This window comes from Crocodylus porosus, unplaced genomic scaffold, assembly GCF_001723895.1.
Source record: "Crocodylus porosus isolate Cpor-Errol unplaced genomic scaffold, CroPor_comp1, whole genome shotgun sequence".
In the NCBI taxonomy this organism is placed as follows: domain Eukaryota; kingdom Metazoa; phylum Chordata; order Crocodylia; family Crocodylidae; genus Crocodylus; species Crocodylus porosus.
In genome coordinates this window covers 8,937,259-8,960,655 of record NW_017728922.1, presented here as the reverse complement: position 1 = coordinate 8,960,655, position 23,397 = coordinate 8,937,259, and the positions used below count along the sequence as shown (strand labels likewise).

General features: G+C 41.8%; 1 protein-coding gene across 1 annotated transcript in view; it reads left to right on the top strand.

Moving 5' to 3' along the window:
* PTPRT (protein tyrosine phosphatase, receptor type T) overlaps window positions 1–22,128 on the top strand; it is a 587,995-nt gene extending 565,867 nt beyond the window's left edge. The window contains exons 28-33 of the mRNA XM_019539805.1: window positions 2,771–2,944; window positions 5,165–5,296; window positions 8,724–8,849; window positions 10,348–10,511; window positions 13,630–13,765; window positions 14,168–22,128. Coding sequence (XP_019395350.1) covers window positions 2,771–2,944; window positions 5,165–5,296; window positions 8,724–8,849; window positions 10,348–10,511; window positions 13,630–13,765; window positions 14,168–14,221 — 786 coding nt within the window. The 3' untranslated portion in view covers window positions 14,222–22,128. The remainder of the gene's footprint in view (window positions 1–2,770; window positions 2,945–5,164; window positions 5,297–8,723; window positions 8,850–10,347; window positions 10,512–13,629; window positions 13,766–14,167) is intronic.
* The last annotated feature ends 1,269 nt before the right edge of the window (window positions 22,129–23,397 follow it).

Below are 23,397 nucleotides of genomic sequence, written 5' to 3'. Positions count from 1 at the left end.
CTAGGATCAGTCCCTTGAGGAGCAACCACTCTTCCTGAACTCCCCTCCTCCTGGGGTCGTGGTCCCTTAGGGCCTCACCAACAAGCTTCTTGAGCTTGTCAAAGTCAGCTTTCCTGAAGTCGAGGGCTTCTGTATTGCTGACTGACTTGCCAGCTTTATGGTGGATGGTGAAGGTGATCAGCTCATGGTCGCTGTAACCCAGCTTCCCTTCGATCATTAGGTCGCTGATTAGGTCATCCCCAGTTGACAGCACCAGGTCAAGCAGCACTTTACCTATCATTGGCCCAGCCCTCAATGAGTGGCTCTGGATGCAGGGAGACCAGTGGATGTATAGTACCTGGATTTTAGCAAGGCTTTTGATACGGTCTCCCACAACATTCTCACAGGCAAACTAAGGAAGTACAAGCTGGATAAATGGACTGTGAAGTGGATAGAAAAGTTGGCTGAAGCATTGGGCTCAGAGGGTAGTATTCAATGGTTTGATGTCTAGTTAGCAGCCAGTATCAAGTAGAGTGCCTAAGGGGTTGGTCTTGGGGCCACTTTTGTTTAATATCTTCATCAGTGACCTGGAAGATGGTATAGAGTGCAACCTCCTCAAGTTTGCAGATGACACCAACCTGTGTGGAGTAGTAAATACACTGGAAGGTAGGGCTAGGATTCAGAGTGACCTTGACAGATTAGAGGATTGGGCCAAGCCAAAAGGAATCTCATGAGGTTCAACAAGGACAAGTGCAAAGTCCTGCACTCAAGTCAGAACAATCCCATGCACCAGAACAGGGTGATGGCTGACTGGCTGGGCAGCAGCTCTGCAGAAAAGGATGTGGGGGTTAAAGTGAACAATAAGTTGAATATGAGCCAACAGTGTGCCATTGTTGCCAAAAAGGCTAACAACAAACTGGACTGCATTGGTAGGAATGTTGCGAGCCAATCAAGGGAAGTGATTATTCCCCTCTATTTAGCACTGGTGAAGCCACATCTGGAGTACTGTGTTCAGTTTTGGGGCCCCCCACTACACAAAGGACATGAACAAATTGAAGACAGTCCAATGGAGGGCAACAGAAATGGTTTGGGGGCTGGGGCACATGGCTTCTGAGAAGAGGCTGAGGAAACTGGACTTATTTAGTCTAGAAAATAGAAGACTGAGGGGATTTAATAGCCTTCAACTATTTGAAGTGGTGTTGAAAGAGGATGGAGCTAAATGGTTCTCAGTGGAGGCAGATGACAGAACAAGGAGCAGTGGTCTTAAGTTGCAGCAAGTCAAGTTTAGATTAGATATTAGGAAAAATTTTCACAGTAGTAAATTTTCTTACTAGTAAAACACTGGAACAGGTTTTTAAGACCATGGCTGGGATGATCTAATTGGGGATGGTCCTGCTTTGAGCAGGGGGTTGGACTAGATGACCTCCTAAGGTCCCTTCCAACCCTAATTTTCTATGATTCTCTGATTTAAAATACTGCTCTCCCTCAAGCAGGATCAAGGCCAGTTAAGGATAAAAGGCTGAGACCAATATCCCAGGGGTTAATAGTGACTTGTAAAGTGAGTCCTGCTTATGGTCTCTACCAAAGGCTGGCAGGACCCAAAATAAGATTTGCGTGCATAAACTTTATGCTAATTTAAAATTATTTCTCTCTCCCATGTTATGTTTGTAAGATACAATTATGTGATTTGAGAATATCCACAGGAATGAAACCCAGACAAGATCAGTACATCCAAAACTGAAGCTCAGGGTTTTGTCTGAATGCTAAATATATTCTTCTACCCTGGGGAGGTGTAAAGGAATGTGAAACCTGATATCTCTGGGTGTAGACTCAGAAACTGGGTAAAAAAATATGGCTATTGCTGTGGCTTTGACACCCGTCTTTAATCTAAATGGGAGAAGAATATTAAACTTTTCTGGTATATTAGAAGTGAACCTTTGATTGTGTGTGGGCAGAGGCAGAGATTCTACAGATGAAATCATCATAGGTTTCATAGGTGTGATACCAAAAGAGAAGGCATGATCCTGCAAAATGTTGAGTTTAAACTGAACCTTAACAATGTTTGCTGCTGACTTGCAGAATGCAGGGTGTTAAAAGAGCTGCAAGCTATATCTGTGCTGTCCAATGCTTTTTTTCATTCTAAGTGATCCCAGAGTACTTTACAAACAACTTGAAAAAAGGGGGGAAAGTATTAACTACATTTTATTCAATACAGCACTATTGCAACACCTATAATAAGCCTGAACCTCAAACAACTTGCATTGAAGTAAATGGAAAGCCTCCAATCAACTTACAGTTTGACCTTGTCTAGCACTGCTTCTACTAGTTTGTTGTTACTGTTTGTTGTGTACAATAACAAAAGAGAATGCAATAGATGTCTGATTTCATCTGACAGCAGGGAAGAGCTCTAAATACCCGTAGAAAAAGTTATTCAAGAGGTACTTTTTTTTTTCTTTTATACTGAGCTATCTGTTTCAACATCAGAGATGGGTTCAAAGCAAAATCCTCATTTTAAACAACCCTAAGCTTTCGGGCAGTTTGGATGCACAACCAAACTTAACTGGGTGGCTTCTCCCTAACTTTAAAAAGGGCCAAAACAAAGTCCCAAATCAACACTGCCATGTTTGTGAAGCTTCAAAGGCCCATCTGTATGGGCCATTCCTTTTTTTTCCAGAACAGAAAGAGCAGGTTGCGAAGTGTGCTAAATATGTATATTCTGTATTTAAAGATCCACTTCTTGAAGGTAAGCTCTAAGGTACTTTACTTACATCTCTCTCTTCTGCGCATACAGACCCTCAATATTGTGACACCACGTGTTCGGCCAGAAGATTGCAGTATTGGTCTTTTGCCAAGGAACCATGACAAGAATCGCTGCATGGACGTGCTGCCCTTGGACCGGTGCCTCCCCTTCCTCATCTCTGTGGATGGTGAATCAAGCAACTACATCAATGCTGCACTCATGGATGTAAGTAAAACACAGACTCCATGCTAGTAGGACTGGGAGTCCTACTGTGGGTCAAGGTTGTTAGTTCCTGTTCCTTTCCAGGGTTGAAAAATGATTCAAGTGAAGAAAGGTTTGCTTTGGCTGACATCTCTAAACTATGGCAGTGCCATGCTAATTGTACACTGTTTACATGCATGCAAAAATGTGTTGTTGGCTTCTAAAAGATACTTTTGTCTTAAGAATTCTTGTGGGTGATATATCTTATTAAACCAGTTGCCTGGTTGGGATAGATGTAGGCAAGCTTTTGGGTATCACAGCACTGTGCTGGGATGGAGTTTGGCATCAGGATTGGGACAGCCCCAGTACCATTGCCAGAAATGGACTGCTAGGGAAGTGAGTTCCAAGGCTTGGGGGGGTGAGGGGAGTGGGGCCAAGAAGACCCCCCACCAGGAACTTATCAGTCCTAATGCCAGATAGCCTTTTCTGCCTTGTCCTGCAGACCCTGTAGGGGGTGTGGAACAAAGTACTTTAAAATGGCAGGTCAGTTTAGGGGCTCTCCACAGCCTTGCATGTTGACTACCTTTCCCTGCAGCCCCCCAGAGCTGTGGAGCAAGGCACTTTAAAATACCTTGTACTTTAAAGGCAAGGCAATTATGCATCTTAACCATGGGTACCCCAGTACTGGGGGGAGGCTCCGTGATCCCAGGGTGCCTCTGCAATGGGGGCTGTAAAAACCACATGTGCAGCCAAGCTGGGCACACAATTTTCAGTTGTCCATTGAGACTCTAGGATCAGGGAGAGGCTTCCCTATTCCAGGGTCACACCAAGGAACCTCTGGATTTGCTGCTGCCAGGCAGGTGGACTCAATCAACTTCTCCTCCCCACCCAAATACAGCAGACAGTGACATAATTGGGACTTGAATGCCAATCTCAATCATTACACCTCATGATCATTGGGATGAAGGATTAGATTTCATATTGCTGTAAGTGAACATCTACCAGTCCCCTTTCTTTCCTTCACATGCCTACTATTTTCAGTTTAGAATAGTGTGTGTAGCCTATAGCCACTCCACCCTATCTTGCCTTCATTTGTTGCTATTTCTTTCAGTGTGTTGTAAAGCCTGGCTGCCTCCTTTGCTTCATAGAATTTGGGGCCACTTGGGTTCAGTGCTGCTCATTTTTTTTTACTTTCCCCAAAGGTTGCCTCATCCACCCCTTAATCTGTCATCGCATGAAAACTCAGCTACCTTTTTCGTTCTCTCTACCACTGCCCTACCACCCACCTGCACATGTACACATTTGGTGGAGGTATGATTCAGCCAGCCCTCAAAAGTATTAGCCAGGAGACTGGATATGGCACACTATAAAACTCCCACTCACAAAATAAAGCATGCCAAGCTCTCCTACCCACAGCTGACACATCAAGATAAAATTGTGTCCCCCTATGTCTCAGTCATGGTACGGCTTCAGTATTTTTTTCTTTAATCAAAATCTTAATTTGTGCTTTTCAAGCATTATTGCTCATCTTGATTCTTGTCCTCTCCCATGGATGTACAGTGTCCAGAATTGTACATCAGAAGGGGGCATACCTATGTCTGCCATATACAAAAAGAAAGAATGCATTTGTAATAAGCTATTATCCTGTGAGCCCAAAGTGCTTTGCAAATGTTAAACCTTCCAATATCCTAAAGAGGTAGGGATTATAGTTCTGTGGAACATAAGGAATCTGGAAGGAGCTGTGGCTTTATCCAAAATCACAGAGAAGAGTCCGGACTAGAACTCTGTAACCCTGTACTCTGAATACTATCCCACAATGTTTCCCTTAAAGCATGGTTTCACATCAAAGTGTGCCAGCTTTTCTGTTCTCTGCTCCCAGAGAAAAAAATCAGAGAGAGGGTTAGCTCCTCTCCTGGCCTCTAGAGTCTACTGTAGCAAAAAAGAATAACAGTCAGTTTTCTTACTAATTATTGTTATTTGCTAACTCCCAAAACATAAATAATTTATATGAATAATCTCTGCTTTTGTGACACATCTGTAATGAAATGTCTTCATTGGGAACAAAAGTATCCCATTATGAAAGCTTCATTCAGCTTCATTCAGCAATAACAAGGAAGAGGATGTGTGAATTTGTATAATCTGGTTAAATGGCTCAGATTGCCTAGTTTTAGCCTCCCGGGTTTAATATTCATCTGAATAAAAGGTGGTTGATTTTTTTTTAAACTAATCTTATTCTTTTGTTAGAGCCACAAGCAACCTGCTGCCTTTATTGTAACCCAGCACCCTTTACCAAATACCATAGCAGACTTCTGGAGGCTGGTGTTTGATTACAACTGTTCCTCCGTAGTGATGCTGAATGAAATGGATGCTGCACAGGTAGGTGGATTTTTAATAGCTCTATCAAGTAGTCTTATTCACAGACATAAAGGAATTTCATTAATTTGCAGTCTTGCTTATGCCCAGCAAAAAAGTTGTGACAAAAAGGAAACAGGTTGGAATAGGCCAACAATTCAGAATGTAATCAATCAGTGGGTATTAGATGCCTTAATACCTTTGTGGATTTGATCCCAAATCTCTGCGCAGATCTCAAACTGATTCATTTTTTGTGGTTCCAAAAAGCCTGATTCACTACTTCCCACTGTTGTTTTTCATTTTTGGCTGTCATTTTTCAGCTGAGACAAGAACAGAAATACTATAACTCTGTCAACAAAACAAACCTGTTCTCATGGTATTTCCAAAAGATCAGAAGCAAGGCATATTTACAGTCACAATAACAAAGCCTTTTCTCCTTAGATTACCAGTCTAATTTTGCAAACTGGATAGTTTTAAATAATCCAGATATGATTCTGAAGAAGCACTAGCTGTTATGTGTACATTAACCAAGGTTAAACACCAAATTCCTAATAACAACAGCCACTCCTGATGAGAAACTGATTTAATATACTTCTCAAATGAGCAAAAAGACAAAAGGGAAAAGGGGAAATCATTGAAAAACTTTTGCTACCTCTTTTTTTTCCCCTCCTATAAATTGTTTAATTGACTGGCTATTCTAAAATTATTTTCAGCACTAGGGGTGAGAAGCAAACTGAAACTTTCAGTGCATCTGATGACACATTAACCAGCTTTTCAGTAAAAAGGATTATTATACATGCATTCAAAATTCCTTTACATGCACAAATTTCCTTTTTTGGCACTGTAACTTCACATGCTGTAGTTCTTGTTGGACAGCAGAAGATGAACCATCATTCACTGGGTGTTTTCTGGCTTAATCCTTCATTTGCTTCTTGCTATCTGTCCCTTCTTGAAGGCAGCAGGTGTGCAACTCCTTTCACTTGTGTTAGTGGAAAAAACCATCATGCACTCATCAGGAGGATTTTCCAAACAGGAAACTGAGTCTGTTTTGCATTAAGGTGGTCCTTAGTTCAGCCTTTCTAAAGTCCGGGCACTTAGGATGACTGAGTCCTGAGTCTCTGAAGTCTCAAATCCAATTTTCCTGAGATCTCTGATTCCTGAGGGCTTGTTATCTTCTGTCTGGTTCATCCAGTCTCCTTTTATTTCTTGGGATTTAATCCAAAGTGGCTTTTAATCTTGTTCATTGCCCAAAAAAGACTGTTAAGTAAAAAAATGCTGCACATTCTCTGGAAATATAAGCTGCCTTAGCTATTTCATATTCGGTCTCTGGAAAAAATGAAATCCTCCATCATTACAGATTCTGTATTTTTCTTGGCCACCCTCTATGTATACCACCCCTTTTTGCTCTGATTTTTCCCTACCATTTAGTTGTCTCCCCTACCATTTAGTTGTTTTGTTTTTTCAACAGAGATGCTTAACTAGAAGAAAAGGAGATTTGGCAAGGCACATTGCTAACTCTAAATTGTTAATTATGTCAGTCCGTTAGCCCAAGGATTGTTATAAAAGTATATATTCCCTGAATTTTATATAATCTGTGATGAATATACTCTTACTCTAGAGAGTGAATTTTTCTGCCCGATGATGTGTTTTCAGCAAATCAGCATTGTACAGCACCATCCTAGTTACATAGCCATACAGCTTTATCAGATCAACACAATTTATACCCCATGATAATTACCAAATTAGAAGACAGCCTGCCAGTTTTAAAACTTCAATTATCGAGACCAGTGTGTGACATGATGACAGTATTACATTCTGCAGAAACATCAATGATACTAAATCCATTAATGCAGGATGGAGGCACATTCTTTGCTAGCCAGGTTGGCAACACAGAATTCCCAATGAGTTACGGCTCTAACAGCCACTGTATAAAACCCAGAAAACAGGATATCCATATACTAAAGGAGATGTTGTTGTTACTCAAATATATACTGACTTAATTTTAAACTGGAAAGCAATATAGACCTGATTTTCACAAAGTGGTTTGTAGTTCTGTGCAGTTTTACATGTGTATTTTGTATGCCTACTTTGCCTTAATTTCACCAAAATAGTTCATGCTTTAATTTCACCAAAATAGTTCATGAATACAGTATTTTACCCAGGATGGGCACATGTGACCCACCTGAAAACACAAATGCAGCAGTTCCATGCAAAAATTAAATTGTGTGTGTATGGCTCTCTAAGGCCTTTATGAAAATCATTGTTAATTTTGCAGTCGGATTTACTCTTTTTCTTCCACCTCAGTTGGGCTCTGTATATATATATATTTTTCCCTTAGAGCATTACTCTAGAAAAAATCTTTCTCTGAAATAAATGAAAGGATCTCTGAGCTTACCTGAATGGATGTGTGTTGAATTAAACCAAAGAATGGAGGCTTGTGAACATACTGGCTTACTTCTGCCCCCTCCCCCACAAAAATACAAGCATGAAGATGTAGTGTACAATTACTTCCCAATCAGTTTCTAGCCCCTATGTACGAAGATATATTGAGAGTTCAGACAAATGTGATGCAACTCACTTGTACATCCTCAAGATTCTTGGTAACAAGGATAAAAGCTGGACAGGTCTTAAATTCCAGTCCAGAGGAACCTCCAAAGGTTCTAATACGAATCACTAGCTTTTTGAATCTTTCCAGCCTTTAAATCTTAACATAAAACATCTTTTAATGAGATTTCGTCCATGATTTTGGTACCACCTGTATCTAACCAGGTTGAACCAGCTCTGATTCTAGTTTACCTTGCAGTATTTCAGTGCTTATTAATTCAGCCAAAACCAGCATGTGCTTTTTTTCTAAGTTTACAGAAAAGCAGCAACAACAACAAAAACCAAATAAACCAAACCAGCCACAGCATTTCAGCTGTGATTCCCTTTGAAGTTTGAAATCCACTTTTTTTAAGCAATCTGATCCGTCCATCTCTATTTGCTGCGACAATTCAAATGAAGAAAAGTTGGCAGCACATGAAAATAAAGTTCCACTTGGCTTGCATTATGATGAATTCTCTGGGTATTTACACTATTTTCTCATTAATTCGCAACACAAAACTTCCATGCTTCATACTAAATTCACCTACAGACTTTTTTATTTTTAAATCTGTACCCCTGCAGAAGTACACACCTAGCAATCACTTCAGCTGAGCTTTGGACCCCATAATTCCATCTGTTATCAGTTGTACTAAAACTGGATTTTCAAGAAATTAACCTTTTTCATTCATGCTTACATCACAGAAAACTTAAATTGCAGCAGAAGGAGTTCCTTCTGAATAAATGTCCTATATTATACGAGGAGCAGATTACGGTTCTCAAAGTAGATGTGAGTTGGAGATAAAGGATTGACAGTAAATTTCCTAGTCTTCATTTGACTTGCTTTCTATTTCTGTTGTACATTCACTAGCTCTGCATGCAGTATTGGCCAGAGAAAACATCCTGTTGTTATGGGCCAATCCAAGTGGAGTTTGTTTCAGCAGACATTGATGAGGATATCATCAACAGGATATTCCGGATCTGCAACATGGCCAGGGTAAGATCAGTGAAGCCTCAGGTGCCCCATTTATTCATCCATCACTCCTGGTCTGTAAACTACATGTGGTGGCTCATTTGAGAGAGAACCCATTAGAGGGATATGAGGTATGTGGTCCAAGGAGACAGATCTGTAGGCCAAGTATAAAATTCCACTCCAGAATTAGTTGCACTGCACTTGAGCAGGAAAACTATTTACTGAAATCAGAGGTGAATAACAGGAACTGGAATTCTGTGCATACCTGGAATAGCATCTTCTACATATCTCTGAGGGCAAATTACCTTAGTTATGTAGTTATGATGAACATCTTGCTGGGGTCATTTGACCCCAGTATTCTTTCCTGCCATGGCAGGGGATCAGACTAGATGATCTGCTCAGGTCCCTTCCAACCCTAGAAACTATGAAACTACTCTGTATGAAGTTATCATCAGTATTAGTCACATGACTAGGATATTGTTATCTTCTCTGTCAAGCATTTGTGCAGGGCGTCACAGGAGGGGTGGCATCTAAATTTAGATTCAGTGCCTGCTGGCTGGCTGGGCATAGTATTTGTACAGTGAAACCATGACTTATTGCTGCATTGCTGTAGTGGGCAACTATAATATTCATTTTCTTGTTTTGGCAGTGTTCTATGCATCTAGATACCCTTTCCATATTGCCTATTTACAGAGTCGTCCCCAGGGGTGTTTGGGGCCTGGGGCATATCAGCCTGCGCCGGGAGGAGCAGCTGGATGTGGCAGTGCTGATGGCACTCGGCAGTGGCAGTGCGTGGTAGCCATGGCACGGCCTTTACGGCACTGTGTGTGGGGCCCCCCAAAGCGTGGAGCCCAGGCAGTCAACCCAATTGCCACCCCCCTCCCCTCCCCCTCTAACTATTCCTCTCACTGTTAAAAATGGTGATCCTGGCAGGCCTCTAGAAATGACACCTCCATCCTGTTTTGTGTATCAGTCTGATTCTGAAATCCAAATCTATGTGACAGCTTGGTTATGTTGTTACCAAACTTAAACAGGTATCTGCCTGACATAGGTGAAATCCCCATGAGAATCTTTCACCAGCTTCTTTCCTTTCGTGCCCTACAGATGTTTTGAAGCCTGCTTTGCCTCTGATAGGGCACTGACAGCCTTCAAAACAGGCAAAGGGGAAGAAATATATATGCTTCCACTAAGTTATGGCTTCACTCCCTGATGAAAATATGGATCTCAGCAGTCCCATGTCCTCCTCTGCTTTATAAAACCTGATATCATCAAAATTCTCCTGACATTCTGCTTTCTGTATAAAAACAGCTTGTGTCCAGCTCCAGTGTCTAGTTCAACTGTACCTTGTGATTGTCAATTGTCAATTGTGCTTGTGAAAATACCCTGCTGATTAGTAAGAATGAATAAATATTTGTGAGGCCAAATTCAGTAGAATGAATGTGTATGTAACCAGTAACCATTGTCACTCTGCTGTCCTCTCTGCTTCGTATGGCATCATGAAAGTGGATAACTTATGTTTTAGCCCCAGGATGGATATCGTATAGTGCAGCACTTGCAATACATTGGCTGGCCAGCATACAGGGACATCCCTCCTTCCAAACGCTCCCTTCTGAAGGTGGTTAGGAGGCTGGAGAAATGGCAGGAGCAGTATGATGGGAGAGATGGACGCACTGTTGTTCACTGCCTGTAAGTAGAACAAGAAATACTTTTAATCCAATGTGTGGTGGATTAACAGTCAGTTATAGATATGGAAATCAGATAACACAACCATCTCCTGAGCTGGAAAGACTAGATTAAACAGTATTCATGACAGAAAGAAATCTAATAGCTGCAACAGATCATAGTAAGGTGCCATTTTATTGAAAATTATGTAGTAAACAATGGAAGTGCACCAATACATCAGTCTGATATTGGATCAGCACCAATATAAGGAAAATTGATCAGAAATCGGCCTGATAATTTGTCCGATAAATGCAGGTGCATGTGCTTAGCTGCAGCACAGCACGCACGCAACGAGGAGAACAGCCCGGCAGCTTGGAGAGCTGCGTGAAGTTTGTAAGTCTGTTGTGGTGGAAGGGGAGGGAAGGGGCGTTGGGGAGCAGATTAACAACCTCCCAGGGTGAGGCGGGGAGTGAGGCTGTGTCTGGGGTAGGGGCTGGGGTAGGCACTGCCCACCCAGGGCAAGGGAGGGTGCAGGATGGGGCTGTGCCAGGCTCTTTCTGGCTCATGGGGGGGAGGATCTGGATCTGGGCCAGGCTGTGCTCGGGGCAGGAGACGGCGGTGCTGGGGCGGAGTTGGGGGTGGGGAGGGGCTATGGCTAAATTTGGGGTGGCTGAAGCTCTGCCCTGTAATCCTTCTTCCAGCACTGCCGCCTGCCCCGAGTGCAGCCCTGCCCAGTGCCTGCCAGGAAGAGCTCTGTGCAGCCCTGGCCATAGCCCACAGCTGCAGCCTGCACAGTTCTGGAGACAGATGCCCACCTTCATGCCCCCGTCAGGGTGCATACATTGGCGGGAGCTGCCCCCCATCCCATGCCCCCCCACTGCCCTAGCTGAGCTGGCTGCCCCAGCCCCTGCCCGAGTTCCACTCTCTCCCTCACCACAGGGGCCTTGATCTGCACCCCCAGGTCCCTTCCCTCTCCACTCCCCTTTCACCACAACAGACTTATCAGCTATATGCAGTTGTATCGGAAATTGAAACATCATTGTCCAATATGCCTCTTTAAAAATCAGCTATTGGTATTGGCCCCTAAAATCTCTATCCGTGCACCCCTAGTTACCAAAATACTGATGCTTTATACTGTCTGGTTATCCTATCATAGTACTCAACTGTTCCTAAGAACAAGGCTATTCCATTAGTACTATGTTGAGCTTCCCTACAGGAAAATTTAATTTTCTTAGGCCCCTGTTGCATATTAATTTTAGGCAGCTCCTGGAGCTCTTAACCCCTGGATTTGTTCATTCCTTAACACTCAAAACTAGTTTTAAGAAAACTTTAGGCAGGTTAAAGTTTATGCTACTCCAGAACAGGTTTATCTCAGATCTCTGTTATCTCATGGGCCATTAATGCGTGGCAAGTCCCCATAGATGAGCTGCCCAAGGTGAAGGCCTCCAGAATTGCAGAATGCAGTGTCCCCTCCCCAACTCTCCTGTACTATGTGGACACATGTTCCACCTTCCTGAACTCTAGGGTGGTTCTGGCACCAAGCCAAGTCCCCTTCCAGCCCCCAGGGGTGTGACCTTCCTACTCCTAGAGGTATAACCCTGTGCAGACAGCCTTCAGAGCACATACCTGCTAGCCAGGTGACAGGGCATGGATGGGTCCAGGAGTGGGGTCTGTGGTAGGGGAACAAGGGAGAGGACCGGATCGGATCCCCATGAGCTGGGGCTTCCTTCCTACGGTAGCTCCTCCAAAACCACCTTCCCTCATGGATCTTACCTCCTAGCCAACCTGGGAAGCACAACCAATATTCCTCACACCTCAATCCCAAATCTCAATTTATTAAAATGTAAGACCTTCTTTAATTTGCTCCCTCTTTATTTCTTTTTATTTTTTTTTACTTCTTTTAATTTTATCCTTCAGTGGCCTACTTTCTTCATTTGACTCCCATTTCCTTTCCACCTCCCACTTCATTATCTATCTCCATCCCATTATCTCTCCACATTCTATCAAATCGAACAGTGGGTTTCCTCTTGCAAGCTGGCACTGTTCTAGTCTGCAAGGGAGGAGGCTGTTATGGCAGGGGGCTCCATGTGCATTTGTGCATGCACATGCATGCACATGGCAACCAGCCAGTGGTGGTGAACAGCTCTCATAACTCCTTGCTGGTAAGTCAGGTTGGGGGTGGGGGGCATAGGTGACATGTCAGGGAGGTGGGGGGGCACATACCCCACCCCCCCACTGGGTATGGGGTTGTAGACTGCCTAGCAGAACCCAGCATGGTAGGGCAGAGTAGGGTGGTGATACTCATTGCTGCCACTGCCGGAACCCCTGCACCAAGCACACCTCCTGCATCAGGTACAGTAATGGACCCGGGGGACATGCTGCCAGGGCCAGGGGCTGTGGTTCAGGAGTGAGGGGCACCATTAGGGCCAGAGGGCTGCAGGTCAGATGTGAATTACACCAGCAGGGCTGGGGGTGGGGGGGTAGAAGGCTGTGGGTTGGGAGTGAAGGGCTCCAGCAGTGCCTGGGGGCTGCAGGTTGGGTGTAAAGGGGGCCTTGAGTCCAAAAAGGTCAAGAACCACTAACCTATAGTAGGGATATAAGCCTGTCCCTGCTCACCAGCCTTGTAGTAACAACTTACAGCTGCAGCTCCTAGTCAGGTCCCTTCTCACCAGCCCTCCAGTGGCATCACAGCTGTGCAGATGGGGGACAGTCAGAGAAGGGCTTTAGCCTTAAGGTATGAGTGCTCCAAATTTGAGCTAGCACTAACACTGATCAACATTTGAGCCACTCAAAGTGCAGTGTGTAGCAAGACCCTTAGACTCTTTACAAACAAATGAATTCTGTCTCACAAGATTAAAAGTTAATATAAGATTTTCCTACTTGAGAAGTGAGAGAACTGGACCACTGGTCAAATGAATGACAGCCTTCCTAGTTGTATTCCTATATTTTAACCTGTGAGATGCTTTCTCATGTTTCAAACCATTTCCTAAAATAAATTCTGTGAGGTTTCATACCAAGAGAAGGGATCTAAAAGTGGTATTGGCATTTGGTATACACGGTTTCCTCTGGGACAGCATTTTTGTGTCTCCATGACCCGATCCCTGCATGGCTTTGTAAAGTACCTCTTTTCTTCTCTGCCTAGGAATGGTGGTGGGCGCAGTGGCACTTTCTGTGCCATCTGCAGTGTCTGTGAAATGATTCAGCAACAAAATATCATTGATGTATTCCATATAGTAAAGACATTACGAAATAACAAATCCAACATGGTGGAATCACTGGTAAGTCCCTTCCCCTCTGATCAGCGTGCAAAAGGGAATAAAGATGTGTAAAAAATCCAGTAAGGTACTTCAGGGTTCATATTAATTAAATCATTATATTAATCAGAGTGAAAGCTTTGCCTCAGGTGTATGCATTAGGTGCAGTAGGAGCAAGCATGAATATTCAGTATCATGAGTGTTTCTGTGGTTATCTCTTCTTTCCTGCGGCTTTAAACATTTCTGGGCAGTGTCCATGCTAGATCCTGGTGAAGTGTGATTTAAGCGTATAAATTACTAAAAGTTGGAGCTTGATCCTGCTTCAGCTGGGGTAGATATGGGGAGAGTTGGGAGGAACTCAGTACCAGGCAAAAAAATAAGCGTTCTCCTGCATCATTGTATCACTGTTTTCTCTGTCTCTTTCAGGAACAGTATAAATTTGTATACGAGGTTGCACTGGAATATTTGAGTTCCTTTTAGCCTAGCAAAATAGGAGCTTTCTGAATTCCAGCGCTCAGTGTCTAAAGAACACGTTTTTCACACTAAAAGGTAGTAACAGTGTGAGGAGGCTACGCTCTCCATCCTGAAGGAAGAGACTGAGACTGTACAGACCTCAATGCCACTGGGAGGAGATGATGATCCCCGTGTTTGCTGCTGCCTGTTTTCTATTGCAGCATTTACCACTTCTTAAATAACCTAATGTACCAATTGGCAGAACAGAAGCAAACTTGGAAGACTGTGCTTTCTAATCCCCTCTGACCTCTTTTCTCCCACTTTGGATGTGTATTTTTGCTCTCCTTGTTACAAAGGGAAAAAAACAAAAAAACAGTGGGACAGTCTGTCTTTTAAACAGCGCTGTTTTCTGTTCTCAAATTCCATCCTTTACTCTTTTAATTTCATGCATCAGCCATTTGGGAAACTGAAAGAGCCATAGGGGAAATCTGAGACTTTAGGTTATAATTAAATTAATCCACCTGATCTATATGTTTTCAAATGAGTAGGCCAGCACAAAAAAGCAGCAATTCTCTTCCTCTGCCCTGTTCATCCTACACCTAAAAATAGGGGATGGAAATGAGAAGCTGTTCATGGAGTCACTGCACCATCTATTCCACAATATTTTCCTTCTGTATTCTGTTAAGGTGCTGTACATGAACTGGTTACATCTCTCTGATCCACATTAGTTTCAGTGCTGGTGAAGCAATTTCAAACAAAATGGGTTTCCCTTCAGTTTTAATCATGCAAATTCTGCCATTATGTACTTGTGTCAAACTGACTGCATTAGTTTTGCAATTTGGGTGATTTTTTTACTACATTTTTCAAGCATTTACTGGGGTGCAGTGGGCCTCTCAAAATAAGGGCATAAAATGGATACTTTTTGAAGATATAGAGTATGTACTGTTTTTACTTATTGTGTGTATTGTTAAAGCACCAATGAGCTCTCATCTTGCCCAAGACCCCACTGCTCTAGGCACTGAAGAAATGCAGAACAAAGACAGACTTTGCCCCACAAAAGCTTATAATCTAAGAATTATCTTAAACTGGGGTTTGACCAAGTCTTGTCACTCTGCTCCCAAAGTGTTATACAAGTCAAAACTAGCTGCATGATTTAGCTGGCAGTCTTGCCTCCAAAATTCCTTAATAGTAACCTGTTCAGGCTGTATAAAATGTTCTGCACCTAAACAGGAAACTGTTTTTGATATTTGCTAAAAAATCATTACTTCATAAACAAGAAGGCATTGGCTTTGTTCACAAAAATGTCTGTGAAATTTCAGTTTTTGGAAACAAATGCTGGACATATTTTATCTTGGTCCTATAGCCCAGTCTTTTTTCTTGCATCTACAGAATAGCCTATGAAGTAGTTAAGCAGGAAAGACTGGGTTTAAACTTGGGAGCATGAAATGATTTAGATTAACCAGATTTTTACAATTGTTGTATTTTTACTCTTCCAGCCTTCTGTTGTCCTAACTGTGTGGCGATGAGAAGCTGCTGTGTGCATTGCCTAGATTCTTGGTAACATAGGGGTTTTTTAATTTGTTTTTATTGTTTGTTTTTAGTATAGACTTTCTATCAAAGCAAGACTGAAGAAATGAGTTTTGTAGAGCTCTTCAATTGCTCATTCCCAACCCTACTTTTTCCACCTTCTGGTGAATACCCAGGCTTTCCATTCCCAGAGATGACAGATGGATTCACACAATATAGATTTTTAACATTAGAAATTAACTGCGTCTCTTTAGAAAAAAAAAATCTTAGTCCGAAAGACACCAGTAAGTAATAGCCACTCTTAGGCAGCAAATTAGATCTCATCTACACTGCCTTCATGCTGCCAGAAAACATGTCGCAACTGCTAAGTCCTGCCCTGCCTGTGCCAAATCCCAGAAATAAGGCAACATAACTGCCTTGTCTTTAGAGTGTCCCTGACCATGTAACAATAATCACACTCAAAAAGAGAAACTGAGAGCAGCGCTGGGTACATGTGTACTATGTGCCCATGTAATGCAGCTATATCACCTCATTTCTGGCATTTGGCACGGGTGGAGTAGGATAGAGTAGGCCAGGCGTGCTTCATGATGGTGCTGATGGCCATAGTATGGAGGAGATGTTGTCAAACTCTCGCCCATTTTGTCTCTTCTGTATCCGGCATGACATAAAGTACCTGTGATACCTTTGGCATCATTTCCTTGTATCCTGTTTTTGTCTTGTTCTGTTTGCAACAGAAACACATGATGATGTGGTGCAATTGCTTATGAGTGTGTCTTTTTACGAAAACAGTGCTGTTCTTTTTTGCCATTCATCCATGCAGAGAATCCTGCAGGAAAATATTATACTGAGTGCAACAGGTATGCCATAAAATTTCATTCTGTAGTTGAAAAGAAAGAAAGCGTTCAGGATTTTCCATCTCAGGATTTTCTTACAGCTACTCAGGTGAAAATTTTTAGTCAGTGCAGTTTGTGATAGTGTAAATGCACATACTGCATCAAGTCAAAAGAAATAATTTCCAGCCATTTCAAATCCACTCCAATGCCTCGGAGATATGTGTTGCAAGTTTCAGTAGAGCTCACTCCTCTTCAGCCAAGCTGATTTAAAAAAAGACTGGTCCTTCTTCCTTGAATTATTCCTGCAGTTTCTGTTTTTAAATTATTTTGTTAAGCCTTTTGATAACATATATTTTATAGTTCAGTGCTCTCAAAGGCATTGTCACCTTAATGTGACCAGAGTTAGAAAACTAATGTCATGGAACCACCAGTTAATGTTTTCTTAACTTTACATGGAGATTCACAAGCATATGTTAATGGTCCTGAAATACTCAGAGTCCAGCTCTGGTATCTAAGAGTGGTTTTCATACTGTGTTCCATGTAACCTGGGGATTACACACCAGGTCACCATGGATTCTGCAAAGAGATGGGGTAACGGCAGAGCGGGCCAGGAGGCGGTGTGCTACTATTGCCAGAACAGGCTGCTTGACTGCATGTCAGTTTTTAGGATAGAGGTAGAGGTTCAGCACTAAAAGAAAGTGTTATGAGAGGATGCCATGACTTTAGGAAGCTTGAAAACCACTGATCTAGGATAAAGGCACAAAAAGGAAGAGAGGTCTTCAGTGGAATAGAAGCAGGTAGAGTGGGATGTGAGAAGTAGAAGGAAGTCCCAGCATTAGGGGTAGCATGAAAGAAAATGGATAAAAAGAGAGAAGTAGCAGGTAGGAAGGAGACGTGGGCGGAGACAAGTAGGTGTCAAAATTAAAAACTCAGCCTAGGTGAGAGTGGAACTAGGTGAGAGTAGGGCCTTGAAAGGTATTGGTTTGAGTTGATTGCCTTGGTATTATATATAATACAGTATATACATAACAGTACTTTTAAGTGCAGCACACAGCTGTAACAATGTCACCATGTGTGACAAAAATGTGTCAGTTAAGGTCATGGGAGCTGTGTTTTTTTCTCTTTGAGGAAAGAGAGAAATTGGTATGAACTCATAAAGACTTTCTCACCCGGGAATGGAGTCAGTCAAACGCTAGGAAAATGAATTCTTCAGATTATTCTGTTTTAAGCTAAAAACATTTAATAAGAAGACATGTGATGATATTTAACCAGTTCTAAAGGAGCTGCACATGAATGGCAAAAGTTAGGACAGTAGGATTAATTAAAATAACAGGAAAAACTACCACATGCAAAAAGGAACTAATATGTGGGATAAATTGCTAAGGGAGGTAACTGAAACAAAGAAGTCAAAGGATATCTGGACTGGTTTCTAGGAATGGTTAAGAAACTGAGTGGTCTATGGTATGACAGAAGTAAAAAAGAGATATAGAAGAATTTAAAAAATATTAAAACAAAACAGCAGGCATATTAGAAGTGGGAGGCTTCTCAAACAATTGCTTGCCATCACATAAAAATATCACCAGAGAGGCTGTGTCATGTATCAGTAATTTATTTTTTTTCAAATTTCTATTGGTATAGGTATACCTAAAATACTATATATGGACATGAGTTGCAAGTCAAATTGCAAATCTTTATTTAATAATCTTTCCATTCCTGGGTCTGTTACCACCCTCATCTTATTTATGAGATTCCACCAAATCAGAAAGGGCCTTATGCCACCACCACAATGAGTGGACACAATTCCATGGAATCCTGTTCCACAGACCTTTGGACAAGTTCAGCTTTCAGGTGCCCCCAGCACAAGCCCACAGGTAGATGTAATGGAAATCAGAAGATGGCTGTGGAATTTGAACGTTCTTGGGTCACAACTCTGCCACATTCAGTCACATTCAGTTCTACCTTCACAGGTGAATAACCCTATCAAAGCATATGGAGCTAATTAAAATTATGTAAGGAAGAGTGCAGAATAGGGTCCTGGATAGCAAGTTAGGGTGAATTTAGTTACCTCATTTTTGTCCAGAGTTTGACATAATTGGCAGTTGGCTGAGATATGATCCTGGTTGGAGTAACTGGAGGCATTTCAATTTATGATTGAAGAATTCAGGAGAATTGTACAGATCTATGCAGAACACAATATCTGTCTGCATCATGCCTTTGTGCTAGCGGTTTTTATTAGCGCTTTACTGGGTATCTCGCTAATCAATGCTTTCAAGTCTTTACTATTTACATTCATAATATTTTTCCCTTGCTCTGTGTGCATGAGTCATACAGCCAATAAAAGATTTTTACATTTATAGGAATTCTGTAATTTAGGTGGCCTTTGACCACTAAATCAAATGCTTGTTCCTATACCACATCAGCATTAGCCCTTGATGTATAATTTATATCTCAGTAGCTTGGGCTATTTATTGTGTGTATATTTTATGTACACACTGTATATGCCCATTCTGATACAGGGAGATGCTATTTACATACTAGCATCTAGTATATAGCTTTAAAAGTATGACAGAGGGAAGTGATATTTGTATCTTCAGAGATGCAACAGAAATGAGTATAACAAATGCTACTACGTTGTTGCTCTCACACACACACACACGCACACACACACTTAATGGCAATGACAAGAAAAATTACACGCAGATATTTAGAGATGTTTTGGCCTACCATAGCCCCTATAAATCTGACATTTATAGCCATTACATCCAGTATATAATGATTTTAGAACAGAAGGGGAGGGTCCTGGTTTCCTCTCTTGAGGGGGAATGGATCAGGAAGAGTGGACAACACTGGGGAAAGGGAAGATTATATGGAGTCCTGGAACAAGTAGGACACTTGCATCTTGTTGGCTTTCGTTCTTGCACACGGTCTTTTATATTATCCTCTGCCCTGTTCATGCTGAAATCACCAAAAAGTATGCAATATCAAATGCCACTCTGTCAATCCCACCTGAAACTAAATGGAGAAGTCAGAGTTTAGCAGGAGGAGTAGAAGGTATGTAAGACAGAAAAAGAAATAAAAAGGGATTGCTCAATGCTAACAAATCTCACCCAGAAATGAATGACATGTGGGATACAGTGTGAAGGATGACCCCTTCCCCAGAAAGTTTAATTCCTTTTTTATGAATTTAAATAAAGCAGCACAGTACAGTGGTATGGTTATACTTGCTTGATATCCCCTATGTTTCATACAACAACCTCAAACTGTCAGGGTTATTTCATAATCTTGGTGTGAGCCTGTTGTTCTTCCAAGGGTTTTTTTCTGTTCCTTATATTTGTAGTAAATGTCTTATGTATGTGTAAGGGGGAAGATAGTGATGACAACAAATGGTGGCTTCTTCAAAAGAAGTATATAGGCTATCTAGGTTAGATACTTTACACGGGTCCAAATTCATCCTGGCCATTGACAGTGCTGTAGGACACTAATGGTTTGTACAGTATAGATCCTGGCAAAATAAACTGTTTTCATCTTCCCTTTCTGCTTATCCTGTGCCCTAGTTCATTTGTGAAGACTTGGGTGCCCAGTGAATCAAAAGCTAATCATTAACATTTGCATATTAAGCTGCTGCAGTTTCTGTGGGTGCTGCTAGAATTCACCACCGTGCACTAATTTTTAACTTGAAAAATATGTCAAATGTTCTTGTGCTGTCCCCAGCTTTTTCCAGGTTTGCCAAGTCCTCCTAATACACACTGTAATGGGAAAATGTACCTTTCCCCATGATTTCTTTATGTTTCCATAAACATGTAGTGGTCCTATTTTAGATTGCAACTTATTTCAATACAGAAACCTATCTTTTCTGTCTGTTTGGTCCCTTCAGACATAAAAATGCATTGTGGTCAGTAGGTAAATCAAACATAAGCGTACATTTTCATACCATGAGACCACATCCTGTGCCACTGAAGTCAATGGCAAAATCTTCACAGACCTCAGATGGTCCCTGGACTTGAGTTTTTGTTCAGTGAGTTAGAAGATTGCATCTATCTAAAAAAGCCTCCCTTGTTTGCTACAAATTGTACTCAAAATAGCCTACAACATCACGTCAAGCTGTATCTTTTGATAGCCTTTGAGCATGTAAAAGCCCCACACACCTGAATCCACCCTCCCTCTCTCCCTACCATCTTCTGTTTCAAACTAAGCCGATTGTGTCATCCCCATTACCCTCAGTGCTCTCTGAATCTTAAGAAGCAGAAAGTCATCGGCTGCTTTGAAAACCCCTAGATTTACCCAGAAATTTAAGATACTAAAAGCCACCTCCACAGTGCACTTGATCACTTCAGTAGAGCTGTAGTGTAGCCTTTTTATGTCTAAAAGGATGTAATAATTCTACACTAAATTGAATGACAGATGTTGGTGCTTGTAGAGAGTCCTCTGGAAGAACAAATATTTGAAACGGAGGGGTGGAGGGGAACAAGGGAGCACCAATTTGTCCCTCTCTCCAAAGAGAGACCAATTCTGATCTCTCATATATTGGATTTTCATCAGTGTAGTGGTCGATTTTAGTTGAATTGTTCCTGCTTTTTATTAGTGTGAGGTCATAACCAGGTCCTGGGGCAAGCACAAATTTTATCTACTGGATGTATTTGTGAGGAAGCCTTGTCTGCTATTTATGTCCATCACTGGTGACCTTAGGCAATCCTGTCCGCAAGGAGTTGGTTGCTGAATGAGCTGCATCTGTCAAATAGAGCCTTGAACTTGGGAACGCTTCCACCATTTTGCATATCTTCATGAGCTGAGCTGTTCTAAAAGTCAGCCCAAGCCAAATGATAAAGCCAAAAGCTTTGTAAGCCACAAGTCTGAGGCCATCCTTTGCACACAGAACAGAATTGGCATCACCCTCCCATCATCCTTATCAGTCATTTTTACTTCTCCAGCACTGATGCTGTTCTTTCCGCTGAAAGATTTAACTGCAACCTTACCACGTACAAATCAGAAACTAAAGATGATGTAACCATGCCAACTATATTCATCTCTCCACTGACCTTTCCTTCCCACCATCCTGCCACTCTTCACCAGAATTGTTGCCCCTTAACCCAACAACACTGAGGGTGCATCTGAATCAGCAGCATCCTGTATCATCTGCTAGATTCCTATTCCAGCTGCAAGGATACACCTGTTTTGCTGACTAGGAGGAGTGTTGCATGAGAACTGAAGTATTCTTGCTGTTGCCACTACCCTCTGGTCCCCACGATTATTGGTAAAACTCACTTGTACAGTTTGGATGTTTGATAGATAAAGCACGTACAAAAAAATGAAAAAAATATAAATACAAAAAAACTCAGCACTGTGCATTCAGTGTCTTTTCTTTCTAGCTTAAAAGAAGGAAGGTAAATAATGTCAAGTCAATGAATATCAGATATATTTTTTGACTGTACATTACAGTGAAGTGTAATCTTTTTTTTACAACTGCGAGTCCATCTTATTTATTCTTGTAAATGTTCCCAGACAATGTTTGTAATATGGGCTGTGTTGCAAATCCATACAATAAATCTGTGATCTGAGATTAATGTTTTACTAAAAGACTCTTGCACGAGTGCTTTTTTGTCATGGAATCAAAGAAAGGTACATCTTAAGTTCTACCTTCAGAAATGGTAGAATGGTTGTGGAGAAAAATGCCAAGAAAGGGGGTCAGAGATCTGTCTCTTGCAATATGGATTAACATGCGACTTCACATAATTGTTGATGTTCACAACTAATAGTAGGAAAGAGAAAGGGCCAGTAAACCACACATCTGATTGTATCTAAAAAGTCTGCATCTACTACACCATTTGAAAGTTAGGGACTTAGTTGTATGACCTGGAACCAGGCAATTTGTTGCAAAGATTTCCCAACACTAGACCACTACTGCAATACCATGCAGCTAATCAAGTCCCGAACAGATGCAGCCAGTAATGTAATGGACTTTTTTTTCTTGGCATCTGTTTATTGTTAAAAGGAAACCACAACTGATTATTTTTGGATATGCTGCAAGCTAAGCTTAACTCTCGAGTTTTGGATGTTTCATCCATTCACCAATCAGTTGGAGACTCGTGGCTTTCTACCACTGCATATCAGCTTAATTTGGGGCTTGCATTTCATTAGTCAAAGAGGAAGGGTGGATAAACATTCCTGGGTTCAAAAGAGCCTGTTTTCCAAAAAAAACAAGCAGAGCAGCGCATGACAAGTCAGCTGTGCCAGGATATGTCCCATGACAACTGATCCACTTCATTGGATGAAACAGATGTTGCTTGCTGTCCTCCAAGGTCAACCCCTGCTGTTTCTGAGGCTTTAGGGGCCCAATCCTGTGGGACAATATTCAGGGCATGCCTCTGCCAATGGGGGGAACTGCTGGGCATGACTTTGTAAGCAGGGAAACCTAGGCAGACACTCCCAAGGCATGCAGGATCAAGCTCCTGAAGCCCTGAGAGGGCCTTTCCAGGACAACTAGAGAACACAGACAGCTCTCACTATGCTGCCTTAAAACAACCAGATATCCATTGCAAAATAGTGGCACAAACTTATACTACCTTTTGTCAGGGCCACAAATTTTGGCATTTGTAGTGTGACAAAGTGAATTGACATCTGTTGGCTTTTGTCTTGTGCTCCCACAAAAGATGTTTACAGCAGCACAAAGGTGATGTCTGTTTGCACCCTCTGGAGAAGACTTTCTGAAGCAGTCTACTCTGCTTAGTGGAGAGAGTCTTATGATCATAAGAACAAATGAATCTCTGCATTACTGAAAAACTCCTTATCAAAATATCTGATATCAAAATATTTTACAGAGTTTGGATACTACGAAGAGTAGTTAAT